The 22122-nt window shown below is 47.4% G+C and overlaps 1 protein-coding gene across 1 annotated transcript in view; it reads right to left on the bottom strand.

The window, feature by feature from the left end:
• LOC121289327 (probable voltage-dependent R-type calcium channel subunit alpha-1E) overlaps positions 1-22122 on the bottom strand; it is a 94047-nt gene that overhangs the window by 31874 nt on the left and 40051 nt on the right. Inside the window, exons 12-17 of the mRNA XM_041208665.1 lie at positions 15054-15170; positions 13000-13065; positions 12792-12883; positions 9614-9755; positions 7566-7693; positions 2621-2717 (exon numbers count right to left, since the gene is read on the bottom strand). Of these exons, the coding sequence (XP_041064599.1) occupies positions 2621-2717; positions 7566-7693; positions 9614-9755; positions 12792-12883; positions 13000-13065; positions 15054-15170 (642 nt within the window). The remainder of the gene's footprint in view (positions 1-2620; positions 2718-7565; positions 7694-9613; positions 9756-12791; positions 12884-12999; positions 13066-15053; positions 15171-22122) is intronic.

The raw sequence follows: 22122 nt of genomic DNA, 5'->3' as shown, positions 1-22122 counted from the left end.
AAAGCTCCTCTACACTACCCCTCAAACATTCCCAGACAGGTACAGCATGGGATTAGATGCAGAGTAAAGCTTCCTCTACACTGTCCCATCAAACACTCCCAGGACAGGTACAGCATGGGGTTAGATACAGAGTAAATCTCCCTCTACACTGTCCCCATTAAACACTCCCAAGACAGGTACAGCACAGGGTTAGATAGAGAGTAAAGCTCCCTCTACACTGTCCCATCAAACACTCCCAGGACAGGTACAGCACGGCGTTAGATACAGAGAAAAGCTCCCTCTACGCTGTCCCATCAAACACTCCCAGGACAGGTACAGCACGGGGTTAGATACAGAGAAAAGCTCCCTCTACGCTGTCCTATCAAACACTCCCAGGACAGGTACAGCACAGCGTAAGATATTGATAAAGCAAGAGCCACACAGACAGAGAGAGACAGATGGAGAGAGAGGGGGAAAGATTGCGAGAGAGAGAGACAGTATGAGAGTGAGAGCAAAACTGAGAGAGTAATAGAGAGAGAAATAGAGAGAGAGAGACACTGCAAAGGAAGATATTAATAGAGTGAGAAAGTGAAGTAGGAGAAAGGGAGGCAGAAAGGGAGAAAAGCTGTGAAGGGCATAAAGGGAGGGATAGAGAGAGATGAGAGAGGGAGACTGAATGCTAGGAAAGACCAAACCCTGTGCACAGTGCAGCAAACACTGCCCGGGCCATCTTCACCTCTGAGAGATTTTTGGCAGCTATTTACTTTCCCTTGTCCTATCTCAAGTTTCCCTCCTCACGGTGACAACGTTTCCCCGCTCCACCCTCTGGTACATTCTTCAAGTGGCCATTCCTCCTGCACCAGGCTGGAAACCGAGGATCAGCTCAGCATGGCCCCCTAACCCAGCCTGGCCCTGTATGACACGCAGCTCGGATTGGGAGGCCTCGCTGAACCTACTGCCCTTCCTGGAAAGCGGGGTACTCTGAGGACGATTGGAGAACATTGAGGATGCTGCGGTTGGGTTGAGCTGCCTCAGCACAGAGCGTGGACTGGGGACAGAATCTGTGATCCCCCTTGCCTGGGTTGGCTTCACTCAATGTGTGGCGCCTCAACTTGGAAGGCCTCTAGTGGAGTTGAGTGGATTTTCCAATTTTCTGATCAGCAGGTTACCTCTGACCTGAGATGAGGCGCAATTGGAAAATTGAGGCTTGGTCCTCCACACTGATAAAAATGGATCGATCAAATCTTGTGGCTCAGGATTACCTGTACATGTCCCACGTCTTGATCTTTCAGTTCTGACAATCTGTAAACAACTGAATCAACATAATATATTCATAGGACAGACATTACCAAGCAATGCCCTGTAATGTGTGAGGACACTATCAGCCTTTGCAGCAGTGAACGGCAATCAGTCCTCTGACAGGACTAAGTGTTTCGAGCACAGGAAGTGTGATAATGATTATTGGGATGGGATAGGTCAGGAATTAAATGAGGGAGCGAACCATGCACTACCCGCGCAAATTTCACACAAAGCCGCTGTGTTCTTGCAGGACGTGCAGGGGAAGAGATGGAGAGACTCTTCCTGCTCATGCAGCAGGTTACAACATGAAATGGCCTGAGGCAGCTTTAAGTGGTTGTGAAACTTTCATTTATTCTGCATTTTTTATTTACTCTGTATTACAGGTGAGGAATGTTAATGCTGTGGAATAGAGGACTTTGCATTCAGCACAGGGTTAGATATAGAGTAAAGCTCCCTCTACACTGTCCCCATCAACGCTCCCAGGACAGGTACAGCACGGGGTTACATAGAGAGTAAAGCTCCCTTTGCACTGTCCCCATCAAACACTGCCAGGGCAGGTACAACACGGGGTTAGATACAGAGTAAAGCTCCCTCTACACTGTCCCCATCAAATACTGCCAGGACAGGTACAGCACGGGGTTAGATACAAAGTAAAGCTCCCTCTACACTGTCCCCATCAAACATTCCCAGGACAGGTACAGCATGGGCTTAGATACAGAGTAAAGCTCCCTCTGCACTGTCCCCATCAAACACTCCCAGGACAGGTACAGCACGGGGTTAGATACAGAGTAAAGCTTCCTCTACACTGTCCCCATCAAACACTCCCAGGACAGGTACAGCACGGGGTTAGATACAGAGTAAAGCTTCCTCTACACTGTCCCCATCAAACACTGCCAGGACAGGTACAGCACGGGGTTAGATACAGAGTAAAGCTTCCTCTACACTGTCCCCATCAAACACTCCCAGGACAGGTACAGCATGGGGTTAGATACAGAGTAAAGCTCCATCCACACTGTCCCCATCAAACATTTGCTATGATGCGGCCGCTTAGTCTCGGTGCTGAAAGTGCAGTGTTCTATTCCCAACACGTAAGTCACTCACTCTGAGAAACATGGAATTCACAGAAAAGAATTGGGTGAAATGAACAGGATCCAGACGCAGTTCTGGAACCGTAATAACAGTGAAATATGATCGGGAAAATTTAATCATCTGATACAAACCGTGATGTGTAATCTTTTCTAAGGCTGCCTATTTGATTGAGAATTCTACCCAACCCAGAACACAAACACTGATAAGTACCCTTTCAATCTCAGCAGACACAGTTTGAGTTTTGTTTTTCTACCTTGTAAGCAACTTTCGAAGGACATTTCTTCCCCAGACCCAGCGGTGGAGACATGAGGGTCAGCATTTGATACATGTCAGTGTAATGGATTCGGCCACTTTGTATGGAGGGAAGGGATGATAAGCATGTCCAGGAGAAACAGAACAGGAAAGAGTTAATCACATCTATCTCAATCAGCAGAACATTTCTTCTTCATAGAATTATATCGCACTGATGGAGGCCATTCGGTCAATCGTGTCTGTGCTGGCTCTTTGAAAGAACTGTCCAATTAGTTCCACTCCCCTGCTCTTTCCCCATAATCCTGATTTTTTTGTTTCAAGAACCTCTTCCTCTTATGAATCTGCTCCCACTGCCCTTTCAGGCAGCACCTACCAGATCACGCCAACTCGCTGGGTCAAAACAATTTCCCTCATCATCCAGCAGGCTTTTTGTTTTTGCCAATTATCATCAGCTCGTTATTATTTTTCTCTATGCAAAGTTCAGCTGTTGCATAAATGCGGTGGGAAAATGTGGTCGGGCTCAGTGAAGTTCCATAGGATGAGGTGGTACTGGTTAAGTTCCCACCATATGAGCAGTATCCAGCATAGCAAGCATGAGTTAGAGGGTGGGTGGGAGGGAGGGAGTGGGGGAGGGAGGGGGAGGAAGACATGCACTCCATGCATCTGGATTATGCATTTTGCCCTCAGTAAAGAAACAGTTTCTCTTATTTCCTTTCTCTTTACACAAATCCACACCTCCAATTTAATATCTTAGCCCCAGCCAAATGTTGGGCTGCCATAGGTCCCAGCCACGATTCAGAATTTTCAACTGAGTGTGAGCGTCTGTGCGGAACAGCTTCCCGCTGTGCCGGACTTGTCAATGATGTGTTGGGCAGTGCCACCGCTTGGAAACCCTCCTCTATGGACTCTTTGCAGTGCCAGTGCCCCAGGCTGCTGTGTTCAAGAGAGAGATGTGAAAGCGAGTGCGTGTCAGTATATGTGCACATGTGTGTGCACGTGTTTGTGCGTTTGTGGGTGGCTCACCAATATCTTTGTAACTTCTTGACTTGACTATTCCAACACACTCCAGGCTGGCCTCCAACATCCTACTTTTCATTAATGTGAGCTCATCCAGCACTCTGCCTCCGGGGAAGATCAGACCAAGTCCTGCTCACCCATCAGCCCTGTGCTCAATGACTGACATTAGTGTTTGCTCAAGCAATGTCTTGGTTTTTAAAATCACGCCTTTGTTATCCAATTCCTCCATGCCCTTGATTCCCTCTAATATCCTCAAGCCCAACAACTCCCTACGATATCTACACTGATCTAACTGTGGCCCCATCAGCATCTCCAATTTAAAACCGCAGCACCATTGGCGTCCATACCTTCACTTGCCTAGGCCTAAGACTTTGGAAATTCCTCCCTACACCTCTCTGCATCTCTGCCTTTGTTAATTCCTACATCTCTGGCAATGATTTTGGCCCTAATAATGCTTTATGTGGCTCAGTATCTAATTTTGCTTTATAATACTTCTGTGAAGCACCTTAGGATATTTCATGTCCTTACAGCTTCTATATAAATATCGGGTGTTGTGTGTTTGTGAGCATGTGGTGTGTTTGTGTGTAAGAGGGCCTTGAGCCTGTGTGTGAATCTTGAGTGTGTGTGTGTTAGTGAGAATGTAAGAACATAAGAAATACGAGCAGGAGTAGGCCATACAGGCCCTCGAGCCTGCCCGGCATTCAATATGATCATGTTTGATCTTTTGCCTCAACTCCATTTTCCTGCCTACTCACATATCCCTCGGTTCCCTGAAATACCAAAAATCTGTCTATCCCAGCCTTAAACGTATTCAACGATGGAGCATCCGCAACTCTCTGAATTGAGAAATTGGTCCTCCTTTCTGCCCTAAATGCTGGACCGCTAATCCTGAGACTGTGCCTTTGTAGATTCCCCAACATCTCAGTGTACACCCCGTCCAGCCCCTTCTGAATCCTGTATGTTTCAGGGATCACCTCTCATTCTTCTAAACTCCAGAGAGTACTGGCCCAATTTACTCAGCCTCTCAGCTTGGAACTGCCCTCATCTCTCAGGAACCAACCTAGTAAGTGCATGAGTACGTGTGGATGTGTGTGGGCATGCATTTGTGTGAGTGTGTATGCAAGAGTGAGTTGCGAGTCAGTGAGTATGGGTGCCTGAGTGTGCATGAGTGAGCGTGTGTGAGCTAAGAACTGCCTTCAAACAGCACCGTCCGGGAGAGATATGCTGGCTTCCAGGATGGGGACACACATGGCTGAGTGCCCCGGCAGGTGAAGCAGGGCACTGGCACCAAGGCAAATATCCAACCAACCATGTCAGGAGGCAAGTGGTCCTGGGAATTTTGGAATGGTCTCAATCTGGGGATTGGATCTATATAGAAAAGCAAGGTGCAGTGCAAAGAGAGGGCTGGTAGCAGCATATCTGAGATACTGTCTCTTTAAAGGAAGCCCGTCATTCCTCAGTCAGAGGGGCAACCACCAGGTGGTAAGTCAATATGAAGCAAACCTTGCAGGCCACCCTACAAGGGCACTTCCTCCCCAGTCCTAAGGGGGGTGCGATCGTACACACTATTGTGTACATGTCCTTATAGTGAATCCTTCCACTACAAAGAAAGCACATTTGGTTAGACAACAACAACAGTCAAACAGCAGATAATTTTGATTACTGAGCAAGAGGACAGTTCAGTGCTAATTCCGTGGATGGAGACATCTTCCACTTCAGGCCAAGAGCTTGAGACGTCAACTGGTAGCCAGAGCCCCATAAGTGTGATTAAACAGAGAAACAAATGGACGTCACCTGGGTTTCAAGGGGTAACCAAGAGGTTATCATCCCTTGTCTTTTCCATCCCTCATTTTTTCGTCACTTCACCACAGCTATTTTGGCTGAAAGGTCTAAAAACTTCCGGGCGAGCTCTGAAGGTTGGTTGATCTCACCAATCAGTGCCTGTGAATGTCCTCAATGAAGCTTCGGGCTTTTAGTTTCGATATAGGACATCCAGTCCTGCAATGGCTGCTGGGAAAAGACGCTGCCATCGACTTGTCTTGCTTTCTCTGGCACTTGGATTGATTGTTTATCACATCATTCCCAGCCACCCTCAACTTTAGCAGAAGAGAACATCTGATGAATTATCTGGGTCTCAATGTCTAAGCATTGGGTAAAAGGGGACAAATCACTCGCCTCCAGTACTGTACGTCTGATGTGTGTCCAACTCAGTCTCAGCTCCTGCACACTGAAGAATCAGGTTATCCTAAGGATGTGCATTCAAATCGGGTATGAAATTGGCAGTAATGGGTGAGTCCTATGGCAGATCGTTGCTATTTTGATTGCAAAAATTTCGGCCCTCCAAACAGTTTCAACTCAGGGGCAGGGTTTTGACCTCGTAGGGCAGGCGTGGTGGGCCTTGGGGGCGGTGGTAAAACTGACTGCGATCGAGCCCTGACAGCGATTTCATGCTGGCTGGCCAATGTGAATCACGCGCTGCAGTGCTGCCAGGGTGGGAGGGGGAGGAGGGGAGGAGGGTGAGGTGTGGACGTTTGCGCATGCACACGGGTGCACACACTGGAAGCTCCCTGAAGGAACAGAGCTGCCTCAGGGAGCTGAAGATTTTTAAAAACATGAATAAAGAATTTAAAAATGTTAACAACATGTCCCCTCCTGTGACTCTGGCACATGAGAAGGGACACGTTATAAAATGAGGTTTAAACATTTTAATTTTATTGTTAATTTCTGTTGGAAACCTCATACCGCCTGTGGATGAGGTTTCTAAAAAATACAAAGGCCACCTTGTCCGACAATGAAAAATTACATTTAATTATTACTTTAATGGGCTTAATAGGCCCATTAATTGTCGACGAGCGTGTTGCTAACTCTTGCGTGCACCCGCCCAATGAAATATCGCATGAGTGCGCAATGACATCAGGACACTCGCCTGACATCATCATGCATCAATTCTGGCCACAGTATCTGCTTCCCCTGTACCACACATACAAGATCAACATTAGACAGATGGGAGCAAACTCAGTTCTATGGTACTATAGCTGAGAAGGGCTGAGAGACATCAATTGTTGTACTGATATCTCCCTGAGAGAGAGGGAATGAGACACCAGTCAGTGTACAGATATCTCCCTGAGAGAGAGAGGGGGACTGAGAGACACCAGTCAGTGTACAGATATCTCCCTGAGAGAGAGGGACTGAGAGACACCAGTCAGTGTACAGATATCTCCCTGAGAGAGAGGAACTGAGAGACACCAGTCAGTGTACAGCCATCTCCCTGAGAGAGAGCGAGAGGGACTGAGAGACACCAGTCAGTGTACAGGTATCTCCCTGAGAGAGAGAGAGGGACTGAGAGACACTAGTCAGTGTACAGATATCTCCCTGAGAGAGAGGGACTGAGACACACGAGTCTGTGTACAGATATCGCCCTGAGAGAGAGGGACTGAGACACACCAGTCAGTGTACAGATATCTCCCTGAGAGAGAGGGACTGAGACACACCAGTCAGTGTACAGGTATCTCCCTGAGAGAGAGGGACTGAGAGACACCAGTCAGTGTGCAGATATCTCCCTGAGAGAGAGAGAGGGACTGAGAGACACCAGTCAGTGTACAGATATCTCCCTGAGAGAGAGGGACTGAGACACCAGTCAGTGTACAGATAACTCTTTTTGTCCCAAAGCAGAGTGTCAGGTGAATCAATTTCCTCTTTATAGACTTCAGTCTATATTCGTCAACCTCTGCTATGTTGCAGGCGCCTAGTGTCAGAGACTGGAGGCTGGAATCTTCCCATTCTCTCATTGTGTGGCTCCCCTTTCCTCTCTTCTGAAGAATACTTATCTCTTCAGTTGATTCAGATGAACAGCTACTTTACATAATGTTGTTATTGTATGCTTCTGTTGACAGAATAATTAACAAACAGTTTGAGGCTGGAACACCTACCATGCAGCCCGATCATACTCAGCCCACACTCGCACAAACTCATCCAGGTGATGTGGTCCCAGGATGGACGAATCACGCGTCAGGTACTCAAAGTTATCCATGATGACAGCCACAAACAGGTTCAGCATCTGAAAGGAAAGGAAAACCCAATTTCAGAAACCTGGGTGGACCTCAGGATCAACAACAAACAGCAAGGGAGGGAACACACCCAAGCCCTGTACAAAGGGAGGTGTATCTGACATGACCGCTTGACCTGCTGTGGGCATCGATGGCTGAGGCCGCTCCAGCCTGAGCTGACATCAGGCGAGAGGGCAAGAAGGCTCTGGGAGTGTAGCCACAGTGGTGTCATGTTTGGGGCCCAGCTGGTTAATAGTGGGCCATTCTGGTCACTCTACTGCACTGAGACCACAGCTTTGAGCTGCTCAAGTACAGAGAAAGCAAGTAACCTGACATCAGAGATTAGGAGATGATAATTTGGGGAGACAGTAACAACAGAAAGACTTACATAGACACTAGGAGCAGCAGTAGGCCATTCGAGCCTACTCCACCATTCATTATGATCATGGCTGATCATCCAACTCAATAGCCTGCTCTCACTTTCTCCCCATATCTTTTGATTCCTTTCGCCCCAAGAGCTATATCCAACTCTTTCTTGAAAACATACAATGTTTTGGTCTCAACTACTTTCTGTGGTACTGAATTCCACAGGCTCACCACTCTCTGAGTGAAGAAATCTCTCCTCATCTCAGTCCTAAATGGTCTACCCCATATCCTCAGACTGTAACCCCTGGTTCTGGACTCCCCCACCATTGGGAACATCCTTCCTGCATCTACCCTGTCTAGTCCTGTTAGAATTTTATAGGTTTCTATGAGATCCCCCCTCATTCTTCTGAACTCCAGCGAATATAATCCTAACCAACTCAATCTCTCCTCATATGTCAATCCCGCCATCCCAGGAATCAGTCAGGTAAACCTTTACTGCACTCCCTTTACAGCAAGAACATCCTCCCTCAGATAAGGAGACCAAAACTGCACACAATATTCCAGGTGTGGTCTCACCAAGTCCCTGTATAATTGCAGCAAGACATCCCTGCTCCTGTATTTGAATCCTCTGGCTATGAAGGCCAACACACTATTTGCCTTCTTCACCGCCTGCTGCACCTGCATGCTTACCTTCAGCGACTGGTGTACAAGGACACCCAGGTCTCATTGCACATTCCGCTCTCTCAATTTATAGCCATTCAGATAATAATCTGCCTTCCTGTTTTTGCTACCAAAATGGATAACCTCACAATTATCCACATTATACTGCATCTGCCATGCATTTGCCCTCACTCAGCTTGTCCAAATGACACTGAAGCATCTCTGCATCCTCCTCACAGCTCACCCTCCCACCCAGCTTTGTGTCATCTGCAAATTTGGAGATTACATTTCTACAGTACTTGTCAGCACCTCAGGATCTCCCAAAGCACCTCACAGCCAATGGAGTACTTTTCAAAGTGTGGCCATTGTTGTAAAGTATGAAACATGGCAGCCAATTTGTACACAGTAGGATCCCACAAACAGCAATGTGATAATGACCAGATGATCTAGTTGAGGGTTAAATGTTGGTCAGGACACTGGGGAGATCTCTCCTGCTCTTGTTGAAAATAGTGCCATCGGATACTTTACATTCACCTCAGAGAGCAGAAAGAGGCTTCGGTTTAACATTGTGTCAAAAAGGCAGTATCTCTTCCTCAGTCCCGCACTGGCAGTGTCAGCCTTGATCTTGTGCCAAAGTGATTAGACTTGAACCTGAATCTTGGCATTCAGATCAGAGGCCCACTGGGCACGGCTGACATGAATGGAGATGGGACTATTTACATCAAGGAAGGGGGGTGGGGGGAGACAGGGAGGCCTGAGTGAGGGAATCAAGTCATTAATGTGTTGGGAAAGGGGTTAGGCTGATTACAGAATGAGCTTAATGATTGAAAACAATTGAGCTCTTGTATCAAACGTTTCATCAGGATAACAAAAATTCAATCTGATTCCCCAAGATTGTCACTTACAAGAAACGAGCAGAGGAATATGAAGGAGACAAAGTAGAAATAAGCAAAGTCAGTGCCACAGCGGCTCTCCGAGGTGCCCTCACATCTCTTCTCACTCAGGCAGGCCAGCATGATCTCCTGCCATGACTCCCCTGTCGCACTCCTGCAGCAAACACATAGGCTCTGTCAGTACGGGGAGAAACACTGGGCACTGAGGACAAAACACTGGCTAATGGGGAGAAACACTGGGCACTGAGGACAAAAAACTGGCTAATGGGGAGAAACACTGGGCACTGAGGACAAACACTGGCTAATGGGGAGAAACACTGGGCACTGAGGACAAAACACTGGCTAATGGGGAGAAACACTGGGCACGGAGGAAAAAACACTGGCTAATGGGGAGAAACACTGGCTAATGGGGAGAAACACTGGGCACTGAGGACAAAACACTGGCTAATGGGGAGAAACACTGGGCACTGAGGACAAAACACTGGCTAATGGGGAGAAACACTGGGCACTGAGGACAAAACACTGGCTAATGGGGAGAAACACTGGGCACGGAGGAAAAAACACTGGCTAATGGGGAGAAACACTGGCTAATGGGGAGAAACACTGGGCACTGAGGACAAACACTGGCTAATGGGGAGAAACACTGGGCACTGAGGACAAAACACTGGCTAATGGGGAGAAACACTGGGCACGGAGGAAAAAACACTGGCTAATGGGGAGAAACACTGGCTAATGGGGAGAAACACTGGGCACTGAGGACAAAACACTGGCTAATGGGGAGAAACACTGGGCACTGAGGACAAAACCCTGGCTAATGGGGAGAAACACTGGGCATTGAGGACAAAACACTGGCTAATGGGGAGAAACACTGGGCACGGAGGAAAAAACACTGGCTAATGGGGAGAAACACTGGGCACTGAGGACAAAACACTGGCTAATGGGGAGAAGCACTGGGCACTGAGGACAAAACAATGGCTAATGGGGAGAAACACTGGGCACTGAGGAAAAAACACTGGCTAATGGGGAAAACACTGGCTGATGGGGAAAACACTGGGCACTGAGGAAAAAACACTGGCTAAAGGGGAAAACACCGGCTAATGGGGAAAACACCGGCTAATGGAGAAAACACTGACTAATGGAGAAAACACTGGCTAATGGGGAAAACACTGGCTAATGGAGAAAACACTGACTAATGGAGAAAACACTGGCTAATGGGGAAAACACTGGCTAATGGAGAAAACACTGACTAATGGAGAAAACACTGGCTAATGGAGAAAACACTGGCTAATGGGGAAAACACTGGCTAATGGAGAAAACACTGACTAATGGAGAAAACACTGGCTAATAGAGAAAACACTGACTAATGGAGAAAACACTGGCTAATGGGGAAAACACTGGCTATTGGAGAAAACACTGGCTAATGGAGAAAACACTGGCTAATGGAAAAAACACTGGCTAATGGGGAAAACACTGGCTAATGGGGAAAACACTGGCTAATGGGGAAAACACTAACAGGGAAAGCTGGGTATTGGGGAACACATTGGGTATTAGGGAAACACGCACTGGGTATTGTGGAAACATGCACTGGGTATTGGGGAATCACGCACTGGGTATTGGGGACACACGCACTGGGTATTGGGGAAACACGCATTGGGTATTGGCGAAACACGCACTGGGTATTGGGGAAACAAGCACTGGGTATTGGGGAAACACGCACTGGGTATTGGGGAATCACGCACTGGGTATTGGGGTAACAAGCACTGGGTATTGGGGAAACACGCACTGGGTATTGGAGAAATATGCACTGGGTATTGGGGAAACACGCACTGGGTATTGGGGAAACACGCACTGGGTATTGGGGTAACAAGCACTGGGTATTGGGGAAACACGCACTGGGTATTGGGGAAACACACACTGGGTATTGTGGAAACACACACTGGGTATTGGGGAAACACGCACTGGGTATTGGGGAAACACACACTGGGTATTGGGGAAACACGCACTGGGTATTGGGGAAACACGCACTGGGTATTGGGGAAACACACTAGGTATTTTCTATTCTAATTGCAAAAAGAAAGTGCTGTGCGATAATAGGAATAAGGAATTAAACCAATCTCACAATGAGTGTCGACATATGTCTTTGCTCATTTGCTAGGGATCCAGTTTAATTAATTTTTATTCATTCTTTGACTGTGAGCATGGCTAACCCTTATTCCCAATCTAGATTCCCTCGACACAATTGAATGGTTTGCTGGACATCTTCAGAAGGCAGTTAACAGTCATGCACACTGTTGTGAGTCTGGAGTCATATATAGGCTCAGAGTGGGTCAGGCTTCCCTCACTAAAGGAATGAATGAATTGGCTGGGGTCTTACTAAAATCTGACAATGTTATGGTCACTTTTACTCAGGCCAGCAATTTACTTCCAGGTCTTTTTAATACTGAAATAAAACTCTAAAGCCATTACAAAGAAAAAAAATGACTTGCACTATAGTGCTTTTCATGACCAGCCTCAAAGTGATTCACAGCCAATGGAGTACTTCATTGTCACATATTGCAATGTAGGAAACACTGCCGTCAATTTGTGCAAAGCAAGATCCCACAAACAGCAAGGTGATAATGACCAGATAATCTGATTTTGTGATGTTGACTGGGAGATAAATATTGGTCTGGACACTGGGGATAACCACCACCCCCCCACCCGCTCTCTTTCAAAATAGTGCCACTATATGTAAATAAATAGGCAATTGGAGCCTCAGTTTAACATCTCACCCAAGAGACAGCACCTCCAATAGCGCTGCACTCCCTCAGTACTGTACTGGAACAACAGCCTTAATTTCCGTGTCCAAGTCCTGCACTGGGCCTTGAACCCGAAACCTTGTCACTCAGCGGCAAGAGTGTCACCAACTGAGCCATGGCTGACATGTTTGTGTATTAGTTTCTCCAAATATTAAATACTTAATTTTTTTTTTTTTAAACAGCAGGCTAGCGAAACTGCTACTACCTCCCAGTTCAATAGTGTATGATTTGTTTACATCAATTGGATTAAGCTCACAGAGAAACTGTCAGTGGGGGAACAATCACATTTCAGAGCCTAAATTATAAACGACACTTTCAGAGCAATGCAATGCTCAGATATGAAGAATCTAATAGGCACGGCTTGGCTTGGTGTGGCCACGAGCGCAACACACCTGAACAGCAGCATCAAGGCATTGAAGAAGGTGTGGAAGTTGTTGTGTCGATTGATGGGGGTGCTGTCATCCAAGCCGATGTTTCCAAAGAGCTGAGGGAATCCAGGAAGAGATTGAGACAATTCTGTTAGTCAGCACACAGAATGATACTGGCTCAATGTATTCACATATCTTCTCTCAGTGTAAAATCTGTAACAGAGAGTCCCACCTGCATCCCAATGATGGCGTATATGAAGAACAACATCGCAATCAGGAGGCAGACGTACGGAAGGGCCTGGGGAGAAGAACATTTGCTGATCACAAATGTTGTGATACATTAATCAGAAGATGACAACCAGAAAGAGGAAAGCCCAAACCTCTGTTTATTAATGATTCGTTACAGCTCCCAGGGGATCAATATTTCAACCTGTGCATCAATATTTCAAACAAATAGTCATTTGCTGGTACAGAACCTGAGAATTTCTGAAAAAAGAGACATGCTATCTAAGTTTTTTGTCTTGCACTCATCAAGACAGCTCGCAAGAGATTACCAAACTGTAACAGGGGAACAACAGTTTATACTGCATGAGGAGAGAGTGCTGATTGGTTGGCAAGTGGACTCTGATTGGTGGAGGCATTGCCCTGGGGAATGAACCAGGGAATGACTGCACTTTTTTTATCCAAACAAAAGCCTAGAAACAAAGTGTGGACATGTTCCTTCTTTCTGTGTGTGAATGTCTGTGGCATCTAGCATGTGTAAGTGAGCCACACTGTGAGCCCAACTTAAACTGGTTTTCAGTGTAATCCTTAGCACAATTAGGATTGTTTAGCAGGTGCTCTCCAAACGTACAATCACATCTAATGTTGCACACCATGTTTTGAGATTTGTAGGCATGTGTTGGTTGGGTACAGTCAGTACTTTGCCTGTTGTGAACAGCTGAAGGGGCATGCTGTTTAATATGCTCTACCAGTCATTGGGATGCAAATTTGATGCTGAAATAGGGCGCATCAATGCTATCCTGTGGGATAATGGCTACCCTGATCAGGTCACTGCTCGCGTATATCACGCAAACTCACGGGCCTAAGGCTGCAACTTTGGTTCTGAAAAGTGCCCAGTCTACGTCAGATTATCTTGGAAGGGTAAGGTGTCTCAAAAATTTGAGCAACAGGTGAAGCTAGCTGTTTCACGTTGCTATTGTGCAGTAACAACACGAGTGGTATTCGCCACTAACAGGATGCTGCTGTCAAGCCTAAAAGACATTCTGCCTATCACATGTATATCAATAGTATATGATTTTCAGTGCTGGTGTGATGCCAAGTATGTTGACATACATCCCAATGACTGGCGATTGGTATCAAAGAGCATGTCCTAGCCACTGTGCACTATGGGCAAAGTACAGGCCCTACCCAACCAGCCTGTGCTTGCAAAACTCAAACTCAATACATAGTGTCCAGTATTAGATGTGAATGTGCAATTGGACAGCACCTGCTAAACAATCCTAATTGTGCTAAGGATTACACTGAAAACTAGTTTAAGTTGGGCTCACTTACACATGCGGGAAGCCACGGACATTCACATACAGGGCCCTGTCCTTTGTACAGAGGAACGTGTCCACGCTTTGCACCTTTTTCATCCAAACAAAAGCTTAGCGAACAGTCATTCCCTGGTTCATTCCACAGGGCAATGCCTTGACAATCATTGATCTACCCGGTTTGAACCTGAACAAAGCTGGACGGCTGCCTGTTCCATGCTACATTTTCCATGGCAATGCCTCGACTAATCAGAGAACACTTGCCAACCAATCAGCACTCGTTATGTAGTATAAATTGTTTCCCCCCCATTACAGTATGGTAATCTCTTGTAAGCTGTCCTGATGGGTGCAAAACAAAAAGCTGAGATGGCATGTCTCCTTTTTCAGCAATATTTCAACAACTACAATAATACAAGCAACAGGGATCAGGCTGTGGAACGTTCTGCATCGTGCAATGTCAGAGGACACTTCTGTGATTTTGTGCCCAGGATACGAGAGAATGGGGCAGTGTCTAAGACTCGGGAAAGGAAAGTTCAAGATTGATGTCAGGATGCACAGCTTCATACAAACTGATCTGCCCTGGCATTGGGTTCTGGGTGCAGGTCAGAACTTTTGAGATGTGTTGGATTGGTGCTGAGTCTACAGTGCAATGGGATCTCGCTCCTTTATCGATCACATGACCTTGCTGAGTGGGACACTGCTCAACCCCTTTTTGTTTCACCGATTGTAAGTGTTTAGGTGTTTCTCATACCTTAAAGGACTGCACAAAGGTCCAGAGCAGGATTCGGATGGTATAGCCCTGACGCAGGAGCTTGATCAGCCGGGCAGCACGGAATAACTTCAGGAAGTTCAGATTCACAAACTTTAACTGTAGAGAGATTCGAATGTTGGATCAAAGGAATTCTTTCACCATCTGTGTCACAGTAATAATCACTGCCTGTCATCAAGCTGCATCTTCATGGGGTATTGGGGCACGTTCCTTTCTGAAAACTCTCGGCAATCCAATCTACTTTCCTGCTTTTTACCATCCCACACCTTGGCAGTGAAACAAGCAGCAAACAAGATACCCCTCGCTAGCTTCTCTAACCAGCATCTATCACTGCCCGAATACCGCAATACCTCGTAAATGTCCCAATACCCCGTAAATGCCCCAATACACCGTCGCTGCCCGAATACACCATCGCTGCCCCAATACCCCGTAAATGTCCCAATACCTCATAAATGTCCCAATACCCCATAAATGTCCCAATACACCATCGTTGCCCCAATACCCCGTAAATGTCCCAATACCCCATAAATGTCCCAATACACCATCGTTGCCCCAATAACCCGTAAATGTCCCAATACAACGTAAATGTCTCAATACACCATCGTTGCCCCAATACCCCGTAAATGCCCCAATACACCGTCGCTGCCCGAATACACCATCGCTGCCCCAATACCCCGTAAATGTCCCAATACCTCATAAATGTCCCAATACCCCATAAATGTCCCAATACACCATCGTTGCCCCAATACCCCGTAAATGTCCCAATACCCCATAAATGTCCCAATACACCATCGTTGCCCCAATAACCCGTAAATGTCCCAATACAACGTAAATGTCTCAATACACCATCGTTGCCCCAATACCCCGTAAATGTCCCAATACCCCGTAAATGTCCCAATACCCCATAAATGCCCCAATACACCGTAAATGTCCCAATATCCTGTAAATTCCCCAATACACCGTTGCTGCCCCAATACCCTGTAAATTCCCCAATACCCCATAAATGTCCCAATACACCATCGTTGCCCCAATACACTGTAAATGTCCCAATATCCTGTTGCTGCCCCAGTACCCCATAAATGTCCCAATACACTGTAAATGTCCCAATACACCATCGCTGCCCCAATACCCCGTAAATGTCCCAATACCCTGTAAATGCCCCAATACACCGTTGCTGCCCCAATACCCCGTAAATGCCCCAATACCCCGTAAATGTCCCAATACACCATCGTTGCCCCAATACACTGTAAATGTCCCAATATCCTGTTGCTGCCCCAATACCCCACAAATGTCCCAATACCCCATAAATGTCCCAATACCCTGTAAATGCCCCAATACACCATCGCTGCCCCAATACCCCGTAAATGCTGCAATACCCTGTAAATGTCCCAATACTCCATCGTTGCCCCAATACACTGTAAATGTCCCAATATCCTGTTGCTGCCCCAATACCCCATAAATGTCCCAATACACCGTAAATGTGCCAATACACCATCGCTGCCCCAATACCCCGTAAATGTCCCAATACCCCATAAATGTCCCAATAAACCGTAAATGTCCCAATACACGATCGTTGCCCCAATACCCTGTAAATGTCCCAATACCCCGTAAATGTCCCAATACACCATAAATGTCCCAATACACCATCTTTGCTCCAATACCCTGTAAATGCCCCAATACACCGTTGCTGCCCCAATAGCCCATAAATGCCCCAATACCCCGTAAATGTCCCAATACATGATTGTCGCCCCAATACACTGTAAATATCCCAATATCCTGTTGCTGCCCCAATACCCCACAAATGTCCCAATACCCCGTAAATGCCCCAATACCCCGTAAATGCCCCAATACCCCATAAATGCCCCAATACCCTGTAAATGCCCCAATACACTGTCCTTGCCCTAATACCCTGTAAATGCTCCAATACACCATTGCTGCCCCAATACCCTGTGGATATCCCAATTCCCAGTCAATCCCCCAAAACTCTGTCAATGCCCTAATACCCCATCAAGGTCCCAATGCATTGACAATATCCCAATACCCTGTCAATATCCGAATACTCTGTCGATGCCCCAAAACACCATCAGTGCCCCAGTACGCTGTCAATGTCCCAATACCCCGTCAATGCGCCAATACACCATCAATGCCCCAATGCCCCGTCAATGCCCCAATTCCCCCTTAGTGCCCCAATGCACCATCACTGCTCCAATATGTCCTCAATGCTCCAACATCCCATCAATGCCCCAAAACCTAATCAATGTCGCAATGCACCATCACTGCCCCAAGGCCCCGTCAATGCCCAGTCAATGCCCCAATACCCTGGCAATACCCCAATACACCATCACTGCTCCAATACACCATCACTGCCCCAATGCCCCATCATTGCCCAAATGCCCTGTCAATAGTCCAATACACCATCACTGCCCCAATGCCCCATCAATGCCCCAATACACCATCATTGCCCCAAGGCCCCATCAATGCCTCAATACACCATCACTGCTCCAATACACCATCACTACTCCAATACACCATCACTGCCCCAATGCCCCATCAATGCCCCATCATTGACCAAATGCCCTGTCAATAGTCCAATACACCATCACTGCCCCAATGCCCCATCAATGCCCCGATACACCATCACTGCCCCAAGGCACCATCACTGCCCCAATGCCCCATCAATGTCCCAATACACCATCACTGCTCCAATGCACCATCACTGCCCCAATTCCCCGTCAATGTCCCAATACACCATCACTGCACCATTGCCCCATCAATGCCCCAATACACCATCAATGCCCCACTGCCCCATCAATGCCCCTATACAACATCACTGCCCCAATGCCCTGTCAATGCCCCAATACACCATCACTGCCCCAAGGCACCATCACTGCCCCAATGCCCCGTCAATGTCCCAAAACACCATCACTGCTCCAATGCACCATCACTGCCCCAATGCCCCATCTATGTCCCAATACACCATCACTGCTCCAATGCCCCATCAATGCCCCAATACACCATCAATGCCCCACTGCCCCATCAATGCCCCTATACACCATTGCTGCCCCAATGCCCTGTCAATGCCACAATACACCATCACTGCTCCAATACACCATCACTGCCCCAATACACCATCACTGCTCCAATACACCATCACTGCCCCAATACACCATCACTGCTCCAATGCCCCATCAATGCCCCAATACACCATCACTGCTCCAATACACCATCACTGCCCCAATACACCATCAGTGCTCCAATACACCATCACTGCTCCAATACACCATCAGTGCTCCAATACACCATCACTGCCCCAATACACCATCAGTGCTCCAATACACCATCACTGCTCCAATACACCATCAATGCCCCAATACACCATCACTGCTCCAATACACCATCACTGCCCCAATACACCATCAGTGCTCCAATACACCATCACTGCCCCAATACACCATCAGTGCTCCAATACACCATCACTGCTCCAATACACCATCACTGCCCCAATACACCATCAGTGCTCCAATACACCATCACTGCTCCAATGCCCCATCAATGCCCCAATACACCATCACTGCTCCAATACACCATCACTGCCCCAATACACCATCAGTGCTCCAATACACCATCACTGCTCCAATGCCCCATCAATGCCACAATACACCATCACTGCTCCAATACACCATCACTGCCCCAATACACCATCACTGCTCCAATACACCATCACTGCCCCAATACACCATCACTGCTCCAATGCCCCATCAATGCCCCAATACACCATCACTGCTCCAATACACCATCACTGCCCCAATACACCATCAGTGCTCCAATACACCATCACTGCCCCAATACACCATCACTGCTCCAATGCCCCATCAATGCCCCAATACACCATCACTGCTCCAATACACCATCACTGCCCCAATACACCATCACTGCTCCAATACACCATCACTGCTCCAATACACCATCATTACTCCAATGCCCCATCACTGCCCCAATGCCCCATCACTGCTCCAATACACCATCATTGCTCCAATGCCCCATCAATGCCCCAATACACCATCACTGCTCCAATACACCATCACTGCTCCAATACACCATCACTGCTCCAATACACCATCACTGCCCCAATGCCCCATCACTGCTCCAATACACCATCACTGCTCCAATACACCATCACTGCCCCAATACACCATCACTGCTCCAATACACCATCACTGCTCCAATACACCATCACTGCTCCAATGCCCCATCAATGCCCCAATACACCATCACTGCCCCAATACACCATCACTGCTCCAAAACACCATCACTGCTCCAATACACCATCACTGCTCCAATACACCATCACTGCTCCAATACACCATCACTGCTCCAAAACACCATCACTGCTCCAAAACACCATCACTGCTCCAATGCCCCATCAATGCCCCAAAACACCATCACTGCTCCAATACACCATCACTGCTCCAATACACCATCACTACTCCAAAACACCATCACTGCTCCAATGCCCCATCAATGCCCCAATACACCATCACTGCTCCAATACACCATCACTGCTCCAAAACACCATCACTGCTCCAATACACCATCACTGCTCCAATACAACATCACTGCTCCAATGCCCCATCACTGCTCCAAGGCCCCGTCAATGCCCCAATACACCATCACTGCCCCAAGGCCCCGTCAATGCTCCAATACACCATCACTGCTCCAAAACACCATCACTGTTCCAATACACCATCACTGTTCCAATACACCATCACTGCTCCAGTACACCATCACTGCCCCAATGCCCCATCAATGCCCCAATGCCCCATCAATGCCCCAATACACCATCACTGCTCCAATACACCATCACTGCTCCAATGCCCCGTCAATGCTCCAACACACCATCACTGCCCCAAGGCCCCGTCAATGCCCCAATGCCCCATCAATGCCCCAATACACCATCACTGCTCCAATACACCATCACTGCTCCAATGCCCCGTCAATGCTCCAACACACCATCACTGCTCCAAAACACCATCACTGCTCCAATACATCATCACTGCCCCAATACACCATCACTGCCCCAATGCCCCATCAATGCCTAAATGCACCATCATTGCTCCAAAACACCATCAATGCTCCAATACACCATCAATGCCCCAATACCCCCTCAATTCCACAAAGCACGATCACTGCCCTACTACGTCATCACTGACCCAATACACAATCACTGCCCCAATGCATCATCAATGCCCCAATAAACCTTCAATTCCCCAATGCACTATCACTGCCCCACTACCCCATCACTGCCCCAATAACCCATCAATGCCCCAATACACCGTCAATGCCCCAATTCACCATACACGCCTCAATGCAACATCAGTGCCCCAATATCCTATCAATGTCCCAATATCCTGTCAATGCCCAAATACCCTGTCAATGTTTCAATACCGTGTCAATGCCCCAATCTCCTGTCAATGCTCCAATACCCTGTCAATTCCCCAATATCATGTCAATGCGCCAATATCCTGTCAATGCCGCAATACCCTGTCAATGCCCAAATAACCAGTCAATGCCCCAATATCATGTCAATGCCCCAAAATCCTGGTAATGCCCCAAAGTCCAGTCAATGCCCCAATATCCTGTCAATGTTCCAACACCCTGTCAATACCCCAAAATCCTGGTAATGCCCCAAAGTCCAGTCAATGCCCCAATATCCTGTCAATGCCGAAATACCCTGTCAATGCCCCAATACCCTGTCAATGTCCCAATATCCTGTCAGTGTTCCAACACCCTGTCAATGCCCCAATATTCTGTCAATGCCACAATATCCTGTCAATACCCCAATATCCTGTCAATGTCCCAAAATCTTGACAATGTCCAAATTACCTGTGATTGCCCAAAGCCCTGTCAATGCAGCAATGCGCTCTCAATGTCCCAATACCCCATCAATGTCCCAATACCCTGTCAATGCCTTAATGCCCCAATATGCCATCAATATCCCAATACTCTGTCAATTGCCCAATACACCATGAGTACCCCAATACACTGTCAACATCCCAATACTCTGTCAATTCCCAGCACACCATCAGTAACCCAGTACCCTGTCAATACCCCAATACACCATCAGTGCCCCATGCAACATCAGTGCCCCAATACACCATCAGCGCCTCAAAACACTATCAGTGCCCTAGTACCCTGTCAACATCCCAATACACCATCAGTGCCCCAATACCCTGTCAATGCCCCAATATCCTGTCAATGTCCCAATACGCTGTCAATGTCCCAATACCCTGTCAATGTCGCAATACCCTGTCAATGCTCCATTACCCTGTCAATGCCCCAATACCCTGTCAATGCCCCAATACCCTGTCAATGTCCCAATACCCTGTCAAATGCCCCAATACCCTGTCAATGCCCCAATACAACATCAGTGCCCCCAATACACTGTCATTGTCCCAATACTCTGTCAATTCCCCAATACACCATCAGTGCCCCAGTGCCCTGTCAAAACCCCAATACACCATCAGTCCCCCAATGAAACATCAGTGCCCCAATACACCATCAGAGCCTCAAAACACTATCAGTGCCACAGTTCCCTGTCAAAATCTCAATACACCATCAATGCCCCAATATCCTGTCAATGTCCCAATACTCTGTCAATGACCCAATACCCTGTCAATGTCCCAATATCCTGTCAGTGTTCCAACACCCTGTCAATGCCCCAATATTCTGTCAATGCCTCAATATCCCGTCAATACCCCAATATCCTGTCAATGTCCCAAAACCTTGACAATGTCCAAATTACCTGTGATTGCCCAAAGCCCTGTCAATGCAGCAATGCGCTGTCAATGTCCCAATACCCCATCAATGTCCCAATACCCTGTCAATGCCTTAATGCCCTGTAATGCCCCAATATGCCATCCATATCCCAATACTCTGTCAATTGCCCAATACACCATGAGTGCCCCAATACACTGTCAACATCCCAATACTCTGTCAATTCCCAGCACACCATCAGTACCCCAGTACCCTGTCAATACCTCAATACACCATG

Source organism: Carcharodon carcharias, chromosome 16 (genome assembly GCF_017639515.1).
Source record: "Carcharodon carcharias isolate sCarCar2 chromosome 16, sCarCar2.pri, whole genome shotgun sequence".
Lineage (NCBI taxonomy): Eukaryota > Metazoa > Chordata > Chondrichthyes > Lamniformes > Lamnidae > Carcharodon > Carcharodon carcharias.
This window is presented reverse-complemented; position numbering and strand designations above follow the sequence as displayed.